At 54.4% G+C, this 18,745-nt stretch overlaps 1 protein-coding gene across 24 annotated transcripts in view; it reads left to right on the top strand.

The window, feature by feature from the left end:
• The window catches only part of DYSF (dysferlin), a 233,094-nt gene that overhangs the window by 126,824 nt on the left and 87,525 nt on the right, over window positions 1–18,745 (top strand). For 23 of the 24 annotated variants that reach the window (XM_045369115.3, XM_045369111.3, XM_045369113.3 and 20 more), the window contains 3 exons: window positions 9,579–9,672; window positions 10,213–10,290; window positions 18,525–18,706. In XM_045369115.3, the coding sequence (XP_045225050.2) occupies window positions 9,579–9,672; window positions 10,213–10,290; window positions 18,525–18,706 (354 nt within the window). The remainder of the gene's footprint in view (window positions 1–9,578; window positions 9,673–10,212; window positions 10,291–18,524; window positions 18,707–18,745) is intronic. The other variant, XR_012422205.1, reaches the window with a different exon arrangement.

Here is an 18,745-nt window from a genome sequence, read left to right as displayed (position 1 = left end):
AGTGGCTCGTCTGCCCCTCTCTCCAGGTGTCTCCTGACCAGCAGCGAAACCCCCATCTGGCGCTTTCATTCCCCCACTTCCATGAGGGCACCATGTCCCTCCTGCTCCATGGAGTCCTTTGTGGTAGAGTCCCAGGGTGGGAGGATTGGATGCTGCTGGCTAGACACCTCTGTCCTGGGCGGCCTTCTCCTCGCCTGATAGCCAGGCAGCTTGGCAGTCCTGGGGCAGTTGGGCAGCTAGAGAGGACCTGGCCCCCCAGCCTCCATCCTGGGAAACCTCCAGAGGGTTGGTGGAGGCCAGCGTCCCGACTGCAGTAGAGAGGACCCTTGGAGACAGGCGGCTCAAGCCTGGGCCGGTGAGGCAAGGCCAGTTGGGAGTCAGAAGTGCAGGGAAGTGGGTCAGGGAAAGGCTGGTTCCAGAGAGAAGTAATCTGGGATTTGAGCTGGCTGAAAAGGAGGTCAGATGTGGATGGGGAGGGAGGGGCAGCTCTGTGCCTGAAAGGAAGCCATGCTGTGGGCAGGGGACCCAGGCTTGGTTCCCAGAGCTGTCACTGTGAGCAAGGGCAGGCCCTGGGAGGCACGAGGGGTTTACCTCATTAGGAAACAAGGCCTACGGCTGGGTCTGGGGCTGGGGTGTTAGAAGGCAGCTCTGTGGATCTCAGGACTGTTTCTTGAATATTCAAGCTGAGCACCTGTTCTATACCTGGCATCGTGCTAGCATGGGCAGCTTGAGGGCTGGGTCCCCTCTCAAGCAGAGGCCTCGCTGCTCTTCCTACTGCCCCACAGTAGGGGACAATTTGGGTAACTCTAAATGTGTGGACCCTGCGTCTGTCTCGCTCAAGATTTGAACCCCAAGGTCTGGAGGATTCAAATGCTTGTCCATGTGCCTCAGGCAAAATGCCAGTGCCCAGATTCATGGCTGCAGAGTGTGTTACAGTCGGGGGCATGTGTTGGGTGTCCCCCATGCGGCTCATTGTACACGTATGAGGGTCTTCATCTGCCATTGCTAGAGTGACCGTATAATTTACTGTCCAGTCTGGAACACTATTAATAATCACGCTGGAAAAACAGGCGTAAGTAGGACCATTCCAGGCAAACTGGGCCATAGAGTTGTCCTAATTACCAAGGCACCCTGGCATGGGATGAAACCTGCTCCAGTGTTCTCTGCACGTCCACGTGTGGAGACATGGAAACCCTAGAAGGACAAACACACACACATACATGCTCGTGCCAGCCCACACGTGGCATCGTGGATCCTCCAGGTTTCCTGATTCCACCCTCCGCTCCCCAGGGGCCAGCCAGTAGTTTTGCAAGGAGTTTAGCAGCTGCTTCCAAGCCCTGGCTCCAGCTGTAAATTAAATGGGGTTGCACTCTCGCCTGCTATTCCACTTACGGTTGCAATCAGCCCTGATTAGAAAGGGAGTCTGTGTGTTCCTGCGTTCCATTCTGTCTTTTAAAGGGTTCCCCTCCTTTGGCCTGGGCTCCTGGCCTGCGTGGGGTTTCCCTGCAAGCTGAGGCTGGGGCAGCCAGGGAAATGAAGTGGGCTCTGGGTTCCCCACAGCCCTGACTTGGCATCCAATCGTCTGTAGCTCCAGAACTCTGCTCGGGTGCTTTGAGTTCTGAGGGATAGTAGGAGCCTGGGAAGAGCCTTGAGAGTGGGCAGGGGAACCCTGGTTCTGCCAGCTAATTTGCTGTGTAGTCCCGGGGAAGACCTTAACCTTTCTGGGTCCCAGTTTTCTTGCTTATCAGGTGGGAATGCTAAAAACACAACAAAAATAACAACCTCCTCTTATGCAGCAGGGGTCAGCAAACTATGCCCCACAGGCCAAATCTGGCCCTCTGCCTGCTTTTGTAAATAAGGCTTTACTGGCCAGTGGCTCACACCTGTAATCCCAGCACTTTGGGAGGCCAAGGCAGGCAGATGACCTGAGGTCAGGAGTTTAAGACCAGCTTGGCCAATATGGTGAAACCCCATCTCTGCTAAAAATACAAAAATTATTCAGAAGGCTGAGGCAGGAGAATCGCTTGAACTTGGGAGGTGGAGGTTGCAGTGAACTGTGATTGAGCCATTGCACCCCAGCTTAGGAGACAAAGGGAGACTCCGTCTCAAAAAAAAAAAAAAAAAAAAAAAAAAAAGGCTTTATTGGCACACAGCTGGTACTCATTCACCTACGTAGTGCCTGTGGCGGCTTTTGTGTTTCAGTTGCAGCAGAGACTCTATGGCCCACAAAGTCAAAAGTAGTTAGCACTTGGCCCTTTATAGACAAGGTCTGTCAACCTTGGCGTCAGGGCGTGTACCAGGGGCCAGCCATTGCCTTCTGCCCTGTCCACATAATATCTCATTTAACCCTTCCAGTAATTCTAAGAGACAGGGTCTATCAGCACTCCCATTTTACACATAAGCAAACTGAGGCAACCGAGAAGCCAAGTCATAATTGTTTAGCTGTGTTTCCTCCCATGAATATTGTGAAAAATTTTATGGATAATGGTTGGGTTGTGCAGGGTTTATAGCAGTCTACACTACCTCATCATGTTGGCATTTGGACATCCCAGCAAAGCCCATAGTGAAGAGTGAAGATGGTGAAGACCTGGAAGGTCACCCTGGCACTGTGCTGGTCAATGTTTAACAACCAGGTCTCCAGAACAGAACAAAACAAAACAAAACAAAACAATCCCCAGCCCTGGTTTGTAGCATTTGCTGATTTCCATGGTGTAGATGTTCCAGCCATGAGCAATTTCGAGCTAGCAATGTGGCACCACTGAACATGGAGCTGGGAAGAGGCGGGCAGTAGCACACATATATATAATATTTCCATCGCAGATACATGAGACGGAAGCAGCCTCAGGAGCAGAGATAACAGGAAAAGGTAGTACAAGTATTAGAATGGGCCAGGCGTGGTGGCTCACGCCTGTAATCTCAGCACTTTGGGAGGCTGAGGTGGGAGGATTGCTTGAACCCAGGGAGGTTAAGGCTGCAGTGAGATGTGATTGCGCCACTGCACTCCAGCCTGGGTAACAGAGCAAGACTCCATCTCAAAAAAAAAAAAAAAAAAAAAAAAAAAAAAGGAATTAGAAGGATTTCAAGTATTTACCACCTTAGGTTTTTAAATATAGTTTCTTTAGTGGTAAATGTATATGATTTAATTTTTACTAATGGCTGTGTTTAACAACTGGCTTGCAGAATTCCTGAAAATGTAATCTGCTCTCGTGAACCACACCTGCTCACTCCAGCACCTGCTGCTCTCAGGGCCCCCTGATCGTTTTTACATAAGAGATGGGGGATGACCCCCAACAGTAGTGCCCCTTCCAACAGCCCTGCCATGGGTGCTCTTGGGGCCCATCCTGTGTAGGAGTTGAGTCCTTCCCATAAAGTGAAGGGGGGTAGCCAGCCTCTAGCTGGTCCACACCCATCTGTTTGACTCTGCTGGGGCAGGGAGGGTCTCTGTGGCCTCCCCGGTGGCCCCTGAGATGTTTCCTTTCTGGCCACTGTGGGGCTTTCCCTTGCCTGCTCAGCCCCAGGAAGCTGCACTGCTTAGCCTGTGACTTGTTGCTGTGTCCACCCCGCTCTGGCCCTTCTGTCGCCTTACTGTCTCCACTTTGTAGATCCTGAGCCAGAACTTTAGGCCCTGTTTAGAGAAGGCACCATAGCAAACAGCGGGTCTGCAGACGGAAGGCACAGACACCCGGTGGTGCAGAAGGAATCTCAGACATGCTGGTGGGCTCAATCTTCGTATTGATCCGATTTAGGTGGGTTGAGGATTCCCCTTCGTAGGCTGTGTTTCCCTAGAACCTGCCCATCTTCTCCCGGCTGTGGTCCTTGGATGTCAGTCCTTGGCAGACTCAGGTGAGTCTGGCCATTGGCTCTGGGGACCCCTGGGGGAGATTCCTCATATTCCTATGCTCAGGCTCCTCCAGGGAGCCGTGGCTTCCAGCCGGGCAACAGCGGGTTGGAGGCTGCCCAGTCCCCTGGACGAGCAGCAAGATCCCTTACACAGCTAGCCCGAGATGGAGTGTGTGGCCACAGACCGCGTGGCTGCCAGCCCCAGCCTGGGAGTCGCGGTGGCATGAGCTATCGAGGCAGGAATGTGACTGTGGGAAACCCAATGCCCTGGGCCTGGCCCTGGGGCTGGGCAAGAATATGTGTATGCGAGTGGGGGTGAAGGGTGGGTGGGCAGAAAACAGAGCATCAGCCTCTCCTGCAGCCTGGCTCTGAACGGGGCTCAGAGTAGGAGCAGAGGGAAACCGGCCCTCTGTCCCGGCCTTGCCCACCTCCCAAGCCTTTCCTCTAAGCCCCAGCGTGCTGCTGCTGCTCTCCCAGTTCCGGCACCCTCCTTCCCCTCCTCCAGGAAGCCTTCCTGAAGGGGCTTCCAAAGGCCCACCCCATTCCATCCCACCCCACAGATGGCCTCATCCTGGGGTGTAAGTGAGTCCACATTAATCCCTTTTTCCATAGTAACATCAGACCTGACTCTGAGCTTCCTGAAGGTAGGAGGTGCTGTCTGACACACCTTTCCTGTCCTTTGCCCTGGGACCTTAGGCCTGGGTGCTGCACATGTGGCTTAGGGTGAGGGAATGCTGCTGATTGATCGCATGTGATAAATCTTCATTGGATGCCCACTACATGCCCGATGTTGGACTGGGTGCAGGGGATAAAGGAGTGTGCATGCCTTGCCCGCATACATGGAGGGTGGATGCAAGGGAGAAGATAAGAGAGGCTGGATGGGGGCTGATGCTGAAGGCTGGGCAGCCAAGGAGGTGCCCATGCCTCAGAGATGATGCAGCGAAGGAAAAGCCCGAGTTAGCTCATTTGGAAGACATTCCAAACGGAGTGGACATCTCTGTGTAAAGGCCCTGTGGCACAGGAAAGATGATGAATTCAGGACATTTACAAAGGGCCAGAGGGGAGGAGGAGTATTTAACAAGAGCCTGGAGAGATGAAAGAGTTAAACCAGGTACCTGCCAAAGACTGTGGGGTATCATTTCATTCAGTTTGCACTACTAGTTCTCTATAGGGCGCAGTTCCCCTCAACTTGTCCACAGGGGGACATTGGGCAATGTCGAGACATTTTTAGTGGTCATAACTCAGTGGAGATGCTACTGGTATCTAACAGGTAGAGGCCAGGGATGCTGCTAAACATCCTACCATGCACAGGGCAGCCTCATAGCAAAGAATATTCCAGCCCCAAATGTCAATAGTGCCAAGGTCGAAGAGCCCTGCGTTTTCCACAGTAGCCCTGTGTGGGTGCGTGTGAGGCTGTGTGTGTTAGAATGCAATTTTCAACAGTATTGGCAGGGATGGCCTCTCTGGACAGGTGCCACTGGCTGCATGAGCAGCAATAGCCATTTCACAACTTGAATGGGCAATGCCTGGCACAGAGTAGGTGTTTTGTAAATGGGTGGCACGTCCGAGGAGAGACAGATGGGAGGGAGATGCTTCCCCAAAGTTCCCAGATAGGATTTTCAAGAGGCTTTGTTACTGGCTTTGAGAGAAATTCCCCAAGCTTGAGCACGCTGATGTCCACACCTGAAAACCAGAACGTACTTCAAAGTCAAGAAGGCATGACATTGGCGGATCCCCACCGGGCCGGCCTGTGTCACCTGCCCTCCTCAATGCCGACGCAGTTGTCTTCCCCTGAGGCAAGTGCCCATTGTTCGTGCATTCCCTCACTCGTTCACCAATGATGTGCTGGGCACCTACTGCCTGTGAGGTGCTCTGCTGGGTGACGGGTGCACTCTGGGAACCTGGCTGGGCTCTTGGCGGGACAAGAAGATGGGTGCTTGCAATGTTAGGTGGTGAGTGTAGTGGCTGGGGAAATTCAGGGCGAAGTGGGAGTGCCCAGGAGGGGTACCTAACACATCCTTGCAGGGCGACCTTGATGATAAGACTGCATGGAAAAGTCAGGGGACACACAGGGCAAGGGCCTGGCGGCAAGAAAGGAGACCCCAGAGTGTCCCAGCTGGTGTGAGCAGGTAGGGGTTGTAGGGGTGTGGGGCTGTGTGGGTTTGGTAGTGTCCTGACTGGCAGAGACTCAATTCAGAGGCCACAGTGGGCCGGGAGGGAGGGGTGGCCTTCCCTCTGCTCCCAGGGTCTAATGGGGCTGTATGGAGAGTCCAGGCTTCCCTGGGAGGGGCAGTGGACCAGAGGATATAAGGATGTTGGCCAGGTGTGGGGGGAATTTTGCCCAGAGTGTGAATCAGGGCGCCTGACTCGGGGGGGTGTGTCTCCCCTGGTCCCCTGGTAATGCTTCTTCCCAAAAGTCCTCATCTGTCTCCCTGAGGTAGAGGGAGAAGGTCTGTACTCAGGTGGCAGATGGGGTAAGGGTGGGCAGCGGGTCCCTGGACCAGGTGTGGTGTGGCTGGGCCCCTCTTCTGGAGCCAGGTCAGGTTTTGGAAAGCAGACGGTGTGAGGGGCATTCCCAGAGGGCGTGCTAGTTCCTCTCCCTGCAGGACAGTCACTTGCAGGGCCAGGGCCTGCTAGGGGCCAAGGACTCAGTGAGGTCCACATGGAAATCCCAAGGAGGGAGATGCTGCTTCTGATCGCAGGCAGGAGGCCCTGCCCTTGGACAGAGACCCAGAACATGCTGCCAGAACCCCAGACAGAGGCCTTGGGAGTGGTGCTGACAGGGGCCTGGTGAGGGGGGCCATCTAGAGGAGGTGCGAGGTGAGTGGGGATGTGCACTGGCAGCCATCCGCAAGCAGGGAGGTCCCTGCAGGCGCTGGGAGGGAGAGAGGAAGATTGGGGACCTGGAGCTGGAGGCGCCTCCCTCCCTACGCTCACCCTAGCCCCCTACCTGCGGATGGGGCACCTGTGTGTGGCCAGACCAAGTTAGACGGACCACAGAGTCCATCCCGCCTACCCGCAGCTGAGTCCACCCCCATCCTCCCTACTCCCACTGCTCCCACCCTTTACCTATGCCCCAGCTGGAGGTGCTGGAGATGCAGGCATCACGCATTGTTGCACCTGGGGGCAGGCCAAGCCCTATTTCCAGCGTAACGAGCTTTCCTTAGTGTCCCTGCCTCTCAAGTCCAAGTGGCCTGCTGGGCCCCCAGGTCTGGCTTTGTGTTTGGTGTTGCACACCCTGCAGCCAGGGGGGTGTTCTGTGGTCATTCGCTGCTGGGCTTGGTGCTCCCTCCAGTGGGACGCCAGTGCCTCAGGGCCAGGCCAAATGCCTTTCCTGCCAGGGGTCCAGGGCTTCCACACCTGTTCACAAGGGAGGATTTCAGGCCTTTGGGTCCTTCCTTGTATGTGTATCACACCTCTCCCTGTGTGTGTGTGTGTGTGTGTGTGTGTGTGTGTGTGTGTGTGTGTGTGACAGACAGAGAGAGAAACCATGTATAAACCACCTGGAGGCATTGGGAGAGGCCCTTGCTGGCTTGCCTGATTCTTACTGAAATGTCCACTTTAACACCTTGGAATCATTTTGAACAAATATGAGTGATGTGAATACCACTTCCAGCACATGACAAACTTTATAGTTTATGACACGCCCCCTCCCCAAGCCCTGTAAGGTCATTGATAGCTAACATTTCTTGAGCATTTACTGTGAGCCAGGAAATGTGCTAAGAACTACATGTTCTCTATCTTCTTTAATAATCAAAGCAACTCTCTAAAATAGCTACTGTATAATTATCCCAAATTTGTAAAGTGATTGATTCAGAGAAGTGAAGCAACTTGCCCAAAGTCACACAGCCAGTAGTCAATGGCAGGGCCAGAACTGGAGCCCAAGGAATCTGATTTCAGAGCCCATGTTGAAGTTGTGGCTAAAGGAAGAGGAGAGTCTGGGCATCTCCCTGTCAGAAATGAGGATGTCCTGTAGTGGAAGTCAGAGCCCACCCAGGGATAGCAGGACCTTGGAGAGTCCCCTGGGAGAACAGAGGGACTCAGTCTTTCCCAAGTGTGTGTTTTGCAGACCCTTTGCAACAGTGGAGCAGAGGAAGGCCCAGCCACCCTTTAGGGTGCAATTCTTTGTTGACCCAGAGTGACCAGGGCAGGCTTTGCTTAGGTGTCCTAAGATGATCTGAAGATGGGGCGGCCTGGGATGGTTGACGGCACCTCTGGCTGTGGAACAGCGTAAGCTTGCTATGGGAGTGAGTACGTCTGGGACAGCTTTAAGGAGTGTGGTTTGCCTGAAGCCAAGGGCCGGGATTGGGGGAAGAAAGCCTTGGTGTTGGATGGGGAAAGATAGGGCGGGTCACTGGGTGTCTGACTGGGAGAAGGCTGGACTGGACCTTTCAGGCCACTGAAGGATTCAGGCCAAGGAGCCGCACAGTGACTGAGGGTGATGAAGCTGGTTTTGGCTTGGGGATGGCCTGGCCAGAGGTGGGAGAACAGGTGTCCAGGGAGGCTTCTTGGACAAGGGGGTCTGGACTGAGCCCTGAGGGTGGGCATGGTTTGGAGAGCAGGGGCACAGTAGTGGCAGTGGTGTCTTGTGTTGGAGGCAGTGGGGGGCTTTGTAGCTTCAGAGCCTGGGGAGAGGTTGAAATTCTTGGGAAATGGTTCCCGGGTGAAGGTCAGGGTGGCTCAGCAGAAGAATCCTGGGAACTGGCCACTCTGAGTGGGCCTGGTGGGATGACGGGCTGTCTGAGGGAGAGCCAGGGTTTTCTTTCAAGGGTGTGTACACATTTGTGAGATGTGGGACTGAACAAGGAAGTGGAGCAGAGGCCACTTTATTACTTAACCCCACCCCTCTGAAATGGAGCAGGCGACAGTTTGGGTAGCGGGCAGGAGGGAGAGGAGAGAGGCACTTGGAGACATCTGAGTGAGTGCAGAGGGAGCAGACGGCACGGGGTGTCTAGTAACGGCCCCCAACTCTCCCCAGTCCCTCTGTAGGCTGTGGCTTGGGCTTCTGGCTCTGGGCTGAGAAAGTGCATCAGAGAGCTGGGTGTCTGGCCTAGGGAAGTGGTCTGGTCTTGGTGCTCCCCAAAGTGGTTTGTGGCTCAGTGGTTGGAGTCCAGAGCTAATGAGGGCGAGGTGGCAGGGCTGACCATCTAGCTTTATACACAGTAAATGGACAGCTTGGCTTCCAAGCCTGACTGTCCACCCACTCCTGTCCCCACCTCTGGCCTCAGACTGAGCCCTGCTCACCCTCAGCAGAGTGGGAACTGGTGAGAGATGGTGGGTGTGTGGTACAGCTTCCTCCAGAGCGTGGGACCCAGCTCTGTGTTAGCAGGGGATGGCAGAGATGGGGACCCAGAGATGCTGGCCTGGAACCTCCACATTGCGATTCCACTGGACTTGTCCCTAGTGGACAGATCCCCATTTGATTCTCTCCTGGAGAGCCCCTTCGAGTCATTCCTTCTAATCTCTTTGCCTGAAACAACTAAAAATTCCGTTCTTGGCTCATCTGGTCTTCACTAGAGAGGGAGAAGAATTTCCCACAGTCCTTTGGTGCTTTGACATTGGAGTCTGGTGATTTTTTAGGAGAGGATAAGCTCCCCAGAATGAAAGTAGAGGCTGATGGCTCAGCTTTCAGCAGCAGAGAGATCTCCTGGCCCTGGGGATCTAACTCTCTGGGCTAGTCTCCCTGTCACCCCCAGGCCTGGGGGCAGAATCTGCCATAACCAGCTTCGTGTCTCCAGGGCGGCGTGGTGGACGACAAGAGTGAAGATTCCATGTCCGTCTCCACCTTGAGCTTTGGTGTGAACAGACCCACAATTTCCTGCATATTTGACTGTAAGTGAGGCTTCGAGGCATCTATGGGGTGATAGGGGTGTGTCACCTTATGCTTCTGTTTGGATAGAGTTATAAGATCAGGTGTGTATGTGGGGCTCTGGGGAGCTGAGTCTGTGTGCTTTTTGGTGGGTCAGTGCCGTGTGTGTGTGTGTGCATGTGTGTGCGCTCGCATGTGTCTTTGCCTGTCTGTGTGGTGTGTCCACCCACTCAAATCTGATATCAGGCATTTAAGACCCTGTGCTCTGTGGCTGCTCCCATTGTCTGTTTGGCCTCCCCTCCTCCCCTCCTCCTCTACCTCTTCTCCCCCAGCCCTAGCCTGGCCCAGGGACACGTTAATTAGTCAGGTGTCCGCTTTCGAGCTGTGGAATGTTCTCCTGACCTCGCACAGTGGCCTGTATGGTTTCCCTCGTTCAGCCCCTCTGTCTGCTGCCCTTTCTAGGGACAGACTCCACCTCGCCCCGAGCCCCAGCTCTGAACCGCCCCAGCTCTTACCCACCCCAACCACTCACTCTGGCACCTCTATTTTTTCCCTTGTTGAAGATGGGAACCGCTACCATCTACGCTGCTACATGTACCAGGCCCGGGACCTGGCTGCGATGGACAAGGACTCTTTTTCTGGTAGGTGGGGGAGAGGCAGGAGAGTCAGAGACTGTGGGCTGAGAGCTGGGAATGGAGACATCTGGCTTTCCGGCAACAAGGGGTGCTGTTTGCTGGGTGCATGGAGGTGGGTGCTGTCGCCAGGGTCCTGTGGCTTCTTGGTTGTCAGGTGCAGCAAACTCTTGTCCATGGTCTGCTGGACTCCTTGGCAGGATCAGGCTTCGCTGACTGTCCCCTCTTTCCTGAAAGCTCCTCTGGCCTTGGCTCCAGCCGCCAGCCTCTGGAGGGCCCCTGTAGCCTCCTCTCTGACCTGCTCCTCCTTGATGCTTCACTGCCCTCAAATCCTGATGCTCCAAGAAGTCTTGTCTGTGTCCTCTCTCTGGACACCGGGGTCCCCCAACTTCTCCACCTTCACTCACCTCAGTTCATCCTGTGCAAACCTCCGTGTGACCTTGCTCCCCAGCTTCCCCCACCCAGATCCAGGTTGCCTCGGCATTTCCTGCCGTGGCCCTGGGGTTGGCAGCCATCTGTTACCCAGGCTGGAAATTCTTAGTCACCCAGTCCTGAGGATTCTACCTCCTGAATCCCTCAGATCTGTTCCCTCCTCTTTAATGTCACACTGCCATCTGACACTGGCCTTGCCCCTTTGTGTCTAGGTCATTCTGGTTATCTCCTCACCTCCCTGGCACCTTCTGCACTGCCCCAGACACACCTGGTCACGTCCCTCCTCTGATTTCAAGTATAGACACTGACAGGAGCCTCCAACTCTTCAGCACAGCAGACAAGTCCCTTGTGATCTGGCCCTGTGGTCCTCACCTGGTTCACCTTTTGCTCGTTGCCCTCTATCCAGTAGCTCCAGCCCCACCAACTCTGTCCATGTTGCCCACGCCTGGCCTTTGCACTCAGTGATCGCTCTGTCTAGAATGCATTTGCTCCCTATTTCTAACCAGCAAACTCCTAGTCATCCTTCAAGACCCAGCCCAGATGCCCTCTGACTTCCCCAAGCCAAGCTGGTTGCTCCTTCTTCAGCGCTTGGCCAGCTCCTCACCTGCATCTCCCTCAGAGGCCTTCCCCACTGCACAGATTAACAGTGGTCTATCTCTGCTGCCTCCTTCCTGCTCTAACCATAAGCTCCCCCAGGAAGGGGCCTCATCTTACGTTTGAACCTGCAGCACTTGATGGCTGAGTGCTCACTAGGTGCCCAGGCATTTTGCTGACATTATTTCCTGTAACCCTTACAACTGTCCTATGAAGTAGGTGGTCAACATCCCCATTTTATTGGTGAAGAAACAGAGACTCGGATAGGTTAGCTAAATGCTTGCATTGAAATTACTACCAAGTGTCAGAGCTGGGAATGGAACCCAAGGCTCTCGCCATCTAGTGACTGCTGTTTGGTTGAGTAGAACTGAGTTCTATGGGAGTGACTTCCTGGACATAGCATGGCTCTGCAGGTGATGGCCATCTGCTGACTTCCTTGCTGGTCCACTCTCCTCCCCGATGTGGGGTCCAATCTGCGTCCTCCTCTCCAGCAGCTATGGCCCTCAGTGGCCCATCCTCCAGCTCTGTGCAGCCAGGTGCAGGGTGAATGAGAAAGTTCTACCCTGTTTTGCTTTGGGGCCAGGGTCCTGAGAGCTCCCTCGAAAGTATGTACAGCAGCAGCCCGCCAGAATTGACAGGCCCAGGCCAGACAGGAATCTGCAGTGGCTACTTCCTGGGAAACTTGTCCAGGAGTCTGACAATTAGAACTTACTCTGAGAAAAAGGACATGGACGAGTTTATAGTCTTGCTTTCTCTCCCTTCCCGGGAGGGCGTGAGAGGTGAGGGTGCTGGGAATGGGTTTGTGAGAGGGGGGTGGCCAGGTGGGGCCCAGGCAGAAGCCCCCTTGTCCTCTGTGGGCCCTGCAGGCCGAGGACCCCGCAGAGAGGGGAGGGAACTCCTTCAAGGGCCCAGCGCTGGGAGCCGATGCTCCCCTCTGGTAGGGCAGTGGCACCGGTCTGCGGAGACGTCACACTTTCCATCCTGGCCCCACCCCCTCCCCCAAATAAACATCCCTTGAGCTTTGAGGGCACTGCCCAGGGCTTCCTCAGAGGCCACTGGCTTCTGAATGAAAGGCCCGATTGAGCAGCTGCTGGAAAGGAAAACAGCAGCCAACATGGGTGAACCTATAAAACCCAGAGTGTTTATTTTCACTCCCAAACCCTAAACCAAAGCAATTTCTCCCCTGGAACTGACCCTGGGGCGGCTGGCGGCCGGAGGCTGTGCTCGGCCACCGGCTGGCATTTCTCTGAGGAAACTTATGTGTGAATCCGGAATGTCTGGGGCCAGGGGAGGGCCTGGCACAGTGTCTGTCGCCGATGCAGCTTCCAGCTGCCTGCCGGGTGTCTGGGGCAGAGAGGGCCCTTCTCGAGCCACTCTCCCAGTGCCTCTGACCTGTTGCTCTCTGGGCCTTTCCCCTGGGGCTCCTACAGCCCTGTGCTGTGCTCTTTGCTTCTCTCTACATGGTGGGTCTCGGGGCTGCCCGGACATTGGGGCCATGGCCGCTCCTTCTCCCTGGTTGAATATTTGAGGAGATAGGCAGGGGTTGCCCAGAAAACACTTGTTGAACAATATTGAACTTGGGAGAGGGAGGCTATCCTGGAGATATTGCCATCCAGATGGCCTGAGGGTTGCAACTTGAGTGGGGTTTGAGTGTATGGCTGGGGTATCAATTTTCTGGACCAGTGGAAGGGCATCTGTGGCGTGTGCTTATGTGTTTATTAATGTGTATTCCCTGTGCAGCAATTAGTCATAAAAAACATAAAGTGATACTTAATTCAGTGACTTCTTCTCTTTTTTGAGCTAGAGTTTTGCTCTTGTTACCCAGGTTGGAGTGCAATGGCGCTATCTTGGCTCACTGCAACCTCTGCCTCCCAGGTTCAAGCGATTCTTCTGCCTCAGCCTTCCAAGTAGCTGGCATTACAGGCATCCGCCACCATGCCTGGCTAATTTTTTGCATTAGTAGAGACGGGATTTCCCCGTGTTGGCCAGGCTGGTCTTGAACTCCTGACCTCAGACGATTCACCCGCCTTGGCCTCCCAGAGTGCTGGGATTACAGGCGTGAGCCACTGTGCCCGGCCAGTTCAATGACTTCTTTTTGTTTTTGGGAGGGGGTTGCCACTGCTTTGTGAACATCTGTTGTGTGTACTGGGTTTGCTTTGAAATGAAAAGCTATGACTTTAGAGGACTTAGAACACGTCACCAACACCACACCTAGCTCCGTCCTGCCCACCCCTTTGGTGTGGGGTGGGTAGCATTGCTTCCCTGAACAGTAACTTGAGCTGAGTTACTCTTCATTGTAGACTGGTGTTTCTCACAGGGAACCAGGGAGGAAGGTGTCAGTCTGGCCCCTTCTGCCAGTTAAGAACTGCTGTTGTGGTTGGAGGGATCATAAGCTCTGCTTACAGAGCAGCCCGCCCAGATGGAGGACCCTCATGCAGCTCTATCATGAGGTCACTGTATTCCAAGGGATGACCCTCAGCTTAGGAGGGGCCCAGAAATCCCTCTGTGAGGGCCTCCCACGTCACGGCTCAGGGGCTTCAACTTGGCTAACCAAGCCAATGAGAGATGGCTGATAGACCAGATGCCACATCATTTATTAATTTACAGGGGTGAGTACCTCTCAAGAAAGTAGAAAGTCCTGTGCCCTCTTTGCTGGCCTTACAGCTCCAGGTAAGGTCACAGCGGTGGGCCAGGTAGGTGGTCCTGTGGGATAGTCCTGCCAGGCCAGGCTGCAGTGAGGTCTGATGAGCCAGAGCTGCCCACAGCTGGGGCCACGTCTTGATGACCGGTGCCTTAGTTTCCCTCAGATTCAGACTCAGTCCTGGGTGGTGCTGGGGATTTCTTGCTTTTGGGTTTCCCAAGTCTGAACTCCAGTCTCCCTTCCCAACCCCTTTTTAAGCACAGCTTTTTGTTAGGGTTGGCTCTGGCTGGGGCAATCCACCAGACGAGCTTAAGGAGGTGTTTTCCAAAGTGCATTGGAGGCTTGTGAAATGCTCCACTTAAAAAGGGTTCCTGAGTAAGAGAGACTGGGAAACACTGCACGCTTCAAGATTTACAATGCACAGTGGCATATGAGAGGCTCTAAGGCGGCGGCAGGGAAGGAGCCTGTTTAATCTGTTTAAGCACTCATTAGCTCCCCAGAGAACCCACCACTCAAAGAACACATTTTGGGAAACACTGATCTACAGGATTCAGTCCAAATTGCTCAGCAGGAATCCAGGACCGTTTGTGATCTACCCCTCCTCCCCTCCTGCCTCCTCTGTCCCCACTGCCCTGGTGCTCCCTTCGTCCCCTAAGCCAGACCAATGGCTTGCTGCTCCCCAAGTACCTAAAGTCTTTGGTGTGTTTACCCGTGCCATGCTTGTGCCTGGAATGCCCCCTTTTCCTTGGTCTGCACGGCCTACCTCCTCATCCTTGAGACCTGCTTTGGGAAGCCTGACTTGATGCCAGCAGGTGACATCAGGCGCTCCTCATCCCGGCCCCTGTATACTCCACTATTAAGTAGCACATCACCTTGTATTATACCCGTTTAGGTTACAATTTCCAACCAGTAGTCATACTCTTAAGAGCTTGGATTACGTCTCATTCATCTTCCTATCCCTAGCACTGTGCTAACCTCCCACAGAGTAGCCAATCAATAACTGTATAGTGAATGAATGATGCATTACAAATAACGTGAGAGTGGACATCTTTGTACATACATCTAGCTTTCTGGTGAATCTGGATGCCTCCCTGGAATATGGGAAAAGGGTATAAATGGTTTTATGTTTTTCAGGGCATAGTGCCCAATTGCTTTTCTGAAGGCTTGCTGAATTGCTTCCAGCAATAAAGGAGAGTACCTATTTCATCGACTCTTTGCCCATACCGGGTTTTTATAATTTTGAACAATTTTTCTTAATTTTATAGGAAAAATATTGCTGGAGTCTAGTTCTCATTTGCATTGCCTTGGTTATTGGCAGTCGATCCCACCCTCTCTGAAGGGCCCTTTCCTATGAGGTGGTGTGGTGGAAGGAGCACTGGACTAGGAGTCAGTGGGTCTAGTACATAGGATCATGGCTGAGCGACTTAGTCTTCCTGGGGAAAGCTCCCTTTTCTGAAAAATGGGGTGATACTTCCCACTTTGTCCCCGACCCTGGTGGTCTGAGTGGTTGGTAGGAAGGCCCGGGAGGAAAGCGTAGTGTATTGTGAATGCAGACGGTCCTCTCCGGAGATCCAGGAACGTCTGAGCAGCAGGGCTCAGCCCGAACAGCCTGGTGTAGGGCTCTGGATCCAGCCAAGGAATTGTCTGCCTGGGGCCCGGTGACAGGTCCCTGACTCCCTTGTGGTGATGGAGTCAGGTAGAATCCTTGTGTGCTCATGGCTGGATCCTCCCTGGGGCAGCCGTGCTCCTCAGAGCTGCAATCCAAAGTGCTTGCCTCAGCGAGGGCATGCTGCGCGCTGCATATGGCTTGTGGGCGTGGCCCTGGGGAGAGCCCTACGCTGTGATGCACGCGCAAAACCCAGCCCCTGACCTTCCCCTCCACCGCTTTTTGGGAATCTGCCTCTCCCTCCTCTTAGCTTTCCTGGAAGAGGGATTTGTCTGTGAGTGTGTCTGGCTGTCCTTCATCTGACCACCTTGCTCTAGCAACACCCCTATTCCCCTTTTTCCTTTTTCTTTTTTTTTGAGGGATGGGGTCCTGTGCAGGGAGAGGCCAGGCCCCTGTACACAGTAGCCCAGTGTCTGAGGCCCCAGGCCTCCAGGCCTGCTCTTTACAATGCCTTTGTTGTGTGTTTTTTCCTCCCATGGGCGGGTGGGGCACGTGTGTAGGTCTGGGTGATTTTTGTTTGAAAGCCACCCCCTCCCCGTTCTCCCCCGAGCGCTGAGCTCATTGCCCGGGCCGATGGGGCTGCTGGAAGAAGTCAGCCTGCTCGGGGGCCAGCGTGGGGGGTGCTGCCAACACCAATACAGCGTGCACAGCCGCTACAATGTGCAATTGTGATCTTTGTGTAAACGCGGTCGGTCTGGGGCCCGCACGCTTATAAAAATAAAGCGTAGGGAAGCACGGGGCGGGGCGGGAACAAAAGGGGCTTTTTCGCTGGCTCTCTAATATGGTTTTATTTATCGGAACGCGCCCTCCTTTCCTTACTGGAACCTGGAGAAGTTCTCTGCCGAGCTTGGAGCTGATGGTATCACAGCCAGACGGTTTCATTAAATACACAGATGCCGCTGGGCCCTGCCAGGGGCAGGAGGGAAAGGGCTCAGGGCCAGCCCTGCCAGGTCCAGTGCATGGAAAGGGGAGCCCCATGCCAGGGAGGCTCCCACCTGGTGGGGGTCGAGAGACGTGGTGGGCAGTTCTCTCTGGCTCCTTCGCCTGCCAAGGGCCTCCCATTGCCCCCTTCTGCTCCACAGAATCAGGATCAAAACCATTTTCCTGCAGGAAGTCCTCCATGATTTGTGCCTGATGGCTGTCAGGCTGATCCCAGGCTGGTGGCTGCCTCCTATTAACCAGACCCAGCATTGCTCAGCCTGTGGGTGGCCATGGCTGAGTCCGCCCCTTAACTTAGATACCCCCTGCTCTTAAAACCAGCTCTTTTTTTGGCAACAGGCACAACCTTGGACCCTGGTCTCTCCATCCCTTGATGGGTTTCCTGCCATTGCCCACTCCAACCTTCCCGCCTCTTTCCCGGTCACTCCTTGCCACCCCTCTCTCTGCCACCTATGCAGTGGCCATGGTGTCCCATTTGGTCTTCTTGTGGCCAGGGAGCCTGTCTTGCTCTTCTCCCCTTTGTGCGGAAGCCCTGTCTCCCCATCCCAGCCCCTGGGTTGTGTTTGAACCTGCATCCTTCTGAGGCCAGCAACACAGAGGCCATTACCTCTGAGGCCACTGAGGCCCTCTTGAGGTCACATGGGAAGTGAATGGCAGTGCTAGGGCTGGACTGCAGGGCTCAGAGGGCACAGGCCATTGCAGGATGGAGCAGGGTGGCAAGGGTATTGAGTGCATGGTTAGGCACTGGGTTCAGCCCTCAAGGTGACATCCCATTAGGAGGAGCTGAAGGGAGCCCCCTCCTCCAAGCCCTGCATTCCTCTCCCAAGTTATATGCACTCAGTCCCTCTCCTGCATTGGTTTCCAAAATGTGGTCCCAGAAGACAGCATGAGCATCGCTTTCAGGAACTTGTTAGAAATGTAATTCTCAGGCCCACCCTGGCCCTGCTGAATCCGAGTCTCTGGGGGCAGGGCCCAGCACCCTGAATGAGCCTTCCAGATGATTCTGCAGCATGCTCACATTTGAGAACCACTGACCCTAGAGTCTGCTCTAGTGAGCCTTTGGGACAAGGTAGAGGGAATGACTTGTGGCTGGGTCCCAGGCTGGCGTGGCCAAGGCTGGCAGGCTGGAAAGGAGTTCGCGGGCAGCAGGGAGCTGCGGGGGCCTTTGGGTTTCTGTCACACCCCTACTGCTAAATAGCTGCTGAGTCTGTGCACTTCCCTTTAGCACCCCACACCCATCTAAGCCACCATCGTTCCTCCCTGGACCACTGCAGTGGCCTCAGAACTGGTCTCCCTAGACCTCCTCGTGCTCCCTGCAGTCTGTTCTCCATGTGGCAGCCAGAGTGAGCTTGCTGAAATGCAGAACTGGCCACGTCAGTGTGGTGGCATCCCAGAGCTCACAGACACCAGCAGCTCTGCTCTGCTCCCCCTTCCTCAAGGAAGCCAGATCCCTCCCTAACACATTTCACTGCATTTTATGTCTATTCTTCAAGGCTCTGACCCAAATCATAATTTTACATTAGCTTGTGTGGATATTTTATATTTAGTTCAAATTGTATTCTCAGCCCCTAGCACCTAGCCCCTAGCCTGGCATAAAGAAGGCACTCGATAAATGCTTGTTGGATGAATGAATGAATGAATGAACGAACAGACCATACAGACATTCACTTCCCCCAGCTGGATCCTGCTTCCAGCAGCCAGCTCAGGAAGCAGCACAAAAAGGGATGTTCTCTGGATCTTGTGCCCATTTGCCAGGACCCAGGCTCCATGTCCCTACTGTGGCCCCCAGCTGGCCTCATGGCAGGGCTAGAAGAACCCCATAGGGAAGATGCATCCCAGCATGAATGCTGTTGCTCCAGAGTGGCAGCCACAGCCCTGCTCCAGCTTTGTGGCCCCACATGGCTCTGAAGCAGACATCTCTCATGGCCCCTGCTGTGTCCTGTCTCCCCTCCCCATCTCCGGCCTGTGCAGATCCCTATGCCATCGTCTCCTTCCTGCACCAGAGCCAGAAGACGGTGGTGGTGAAGAACACCCTTAACCCCACCTGGGACCAGACGCTCATCTTCTACGAGATCGAGATCTTCGGCGAGCCGGCCACAGTTGCTGAGCAGCCGCCCAGCATTGTGGTGGAGCTGTACGACCATGACACTTACGTGAGTCTGCCCGGCTTCTGCCTCGTCCCCTCACAGGGA

Source organism: Macaca fascicularis, chromosome 13 (assembly GCF_037993035.2).
Source record: "Macaca fascicularis isolate 582-1 chromosome 13, T2T-MFA8v1.1".
Classification (NCBI taxonomy): domain Eukaryota; kingdom Metazoa; phylum Chordata; class Mammalia; order Primates; family Cercopithecidae; genus Macaca; species Macaca fascicularis.
This window is presented reverse-complemented; position numbering and strand designations above follow the sequence as displayed.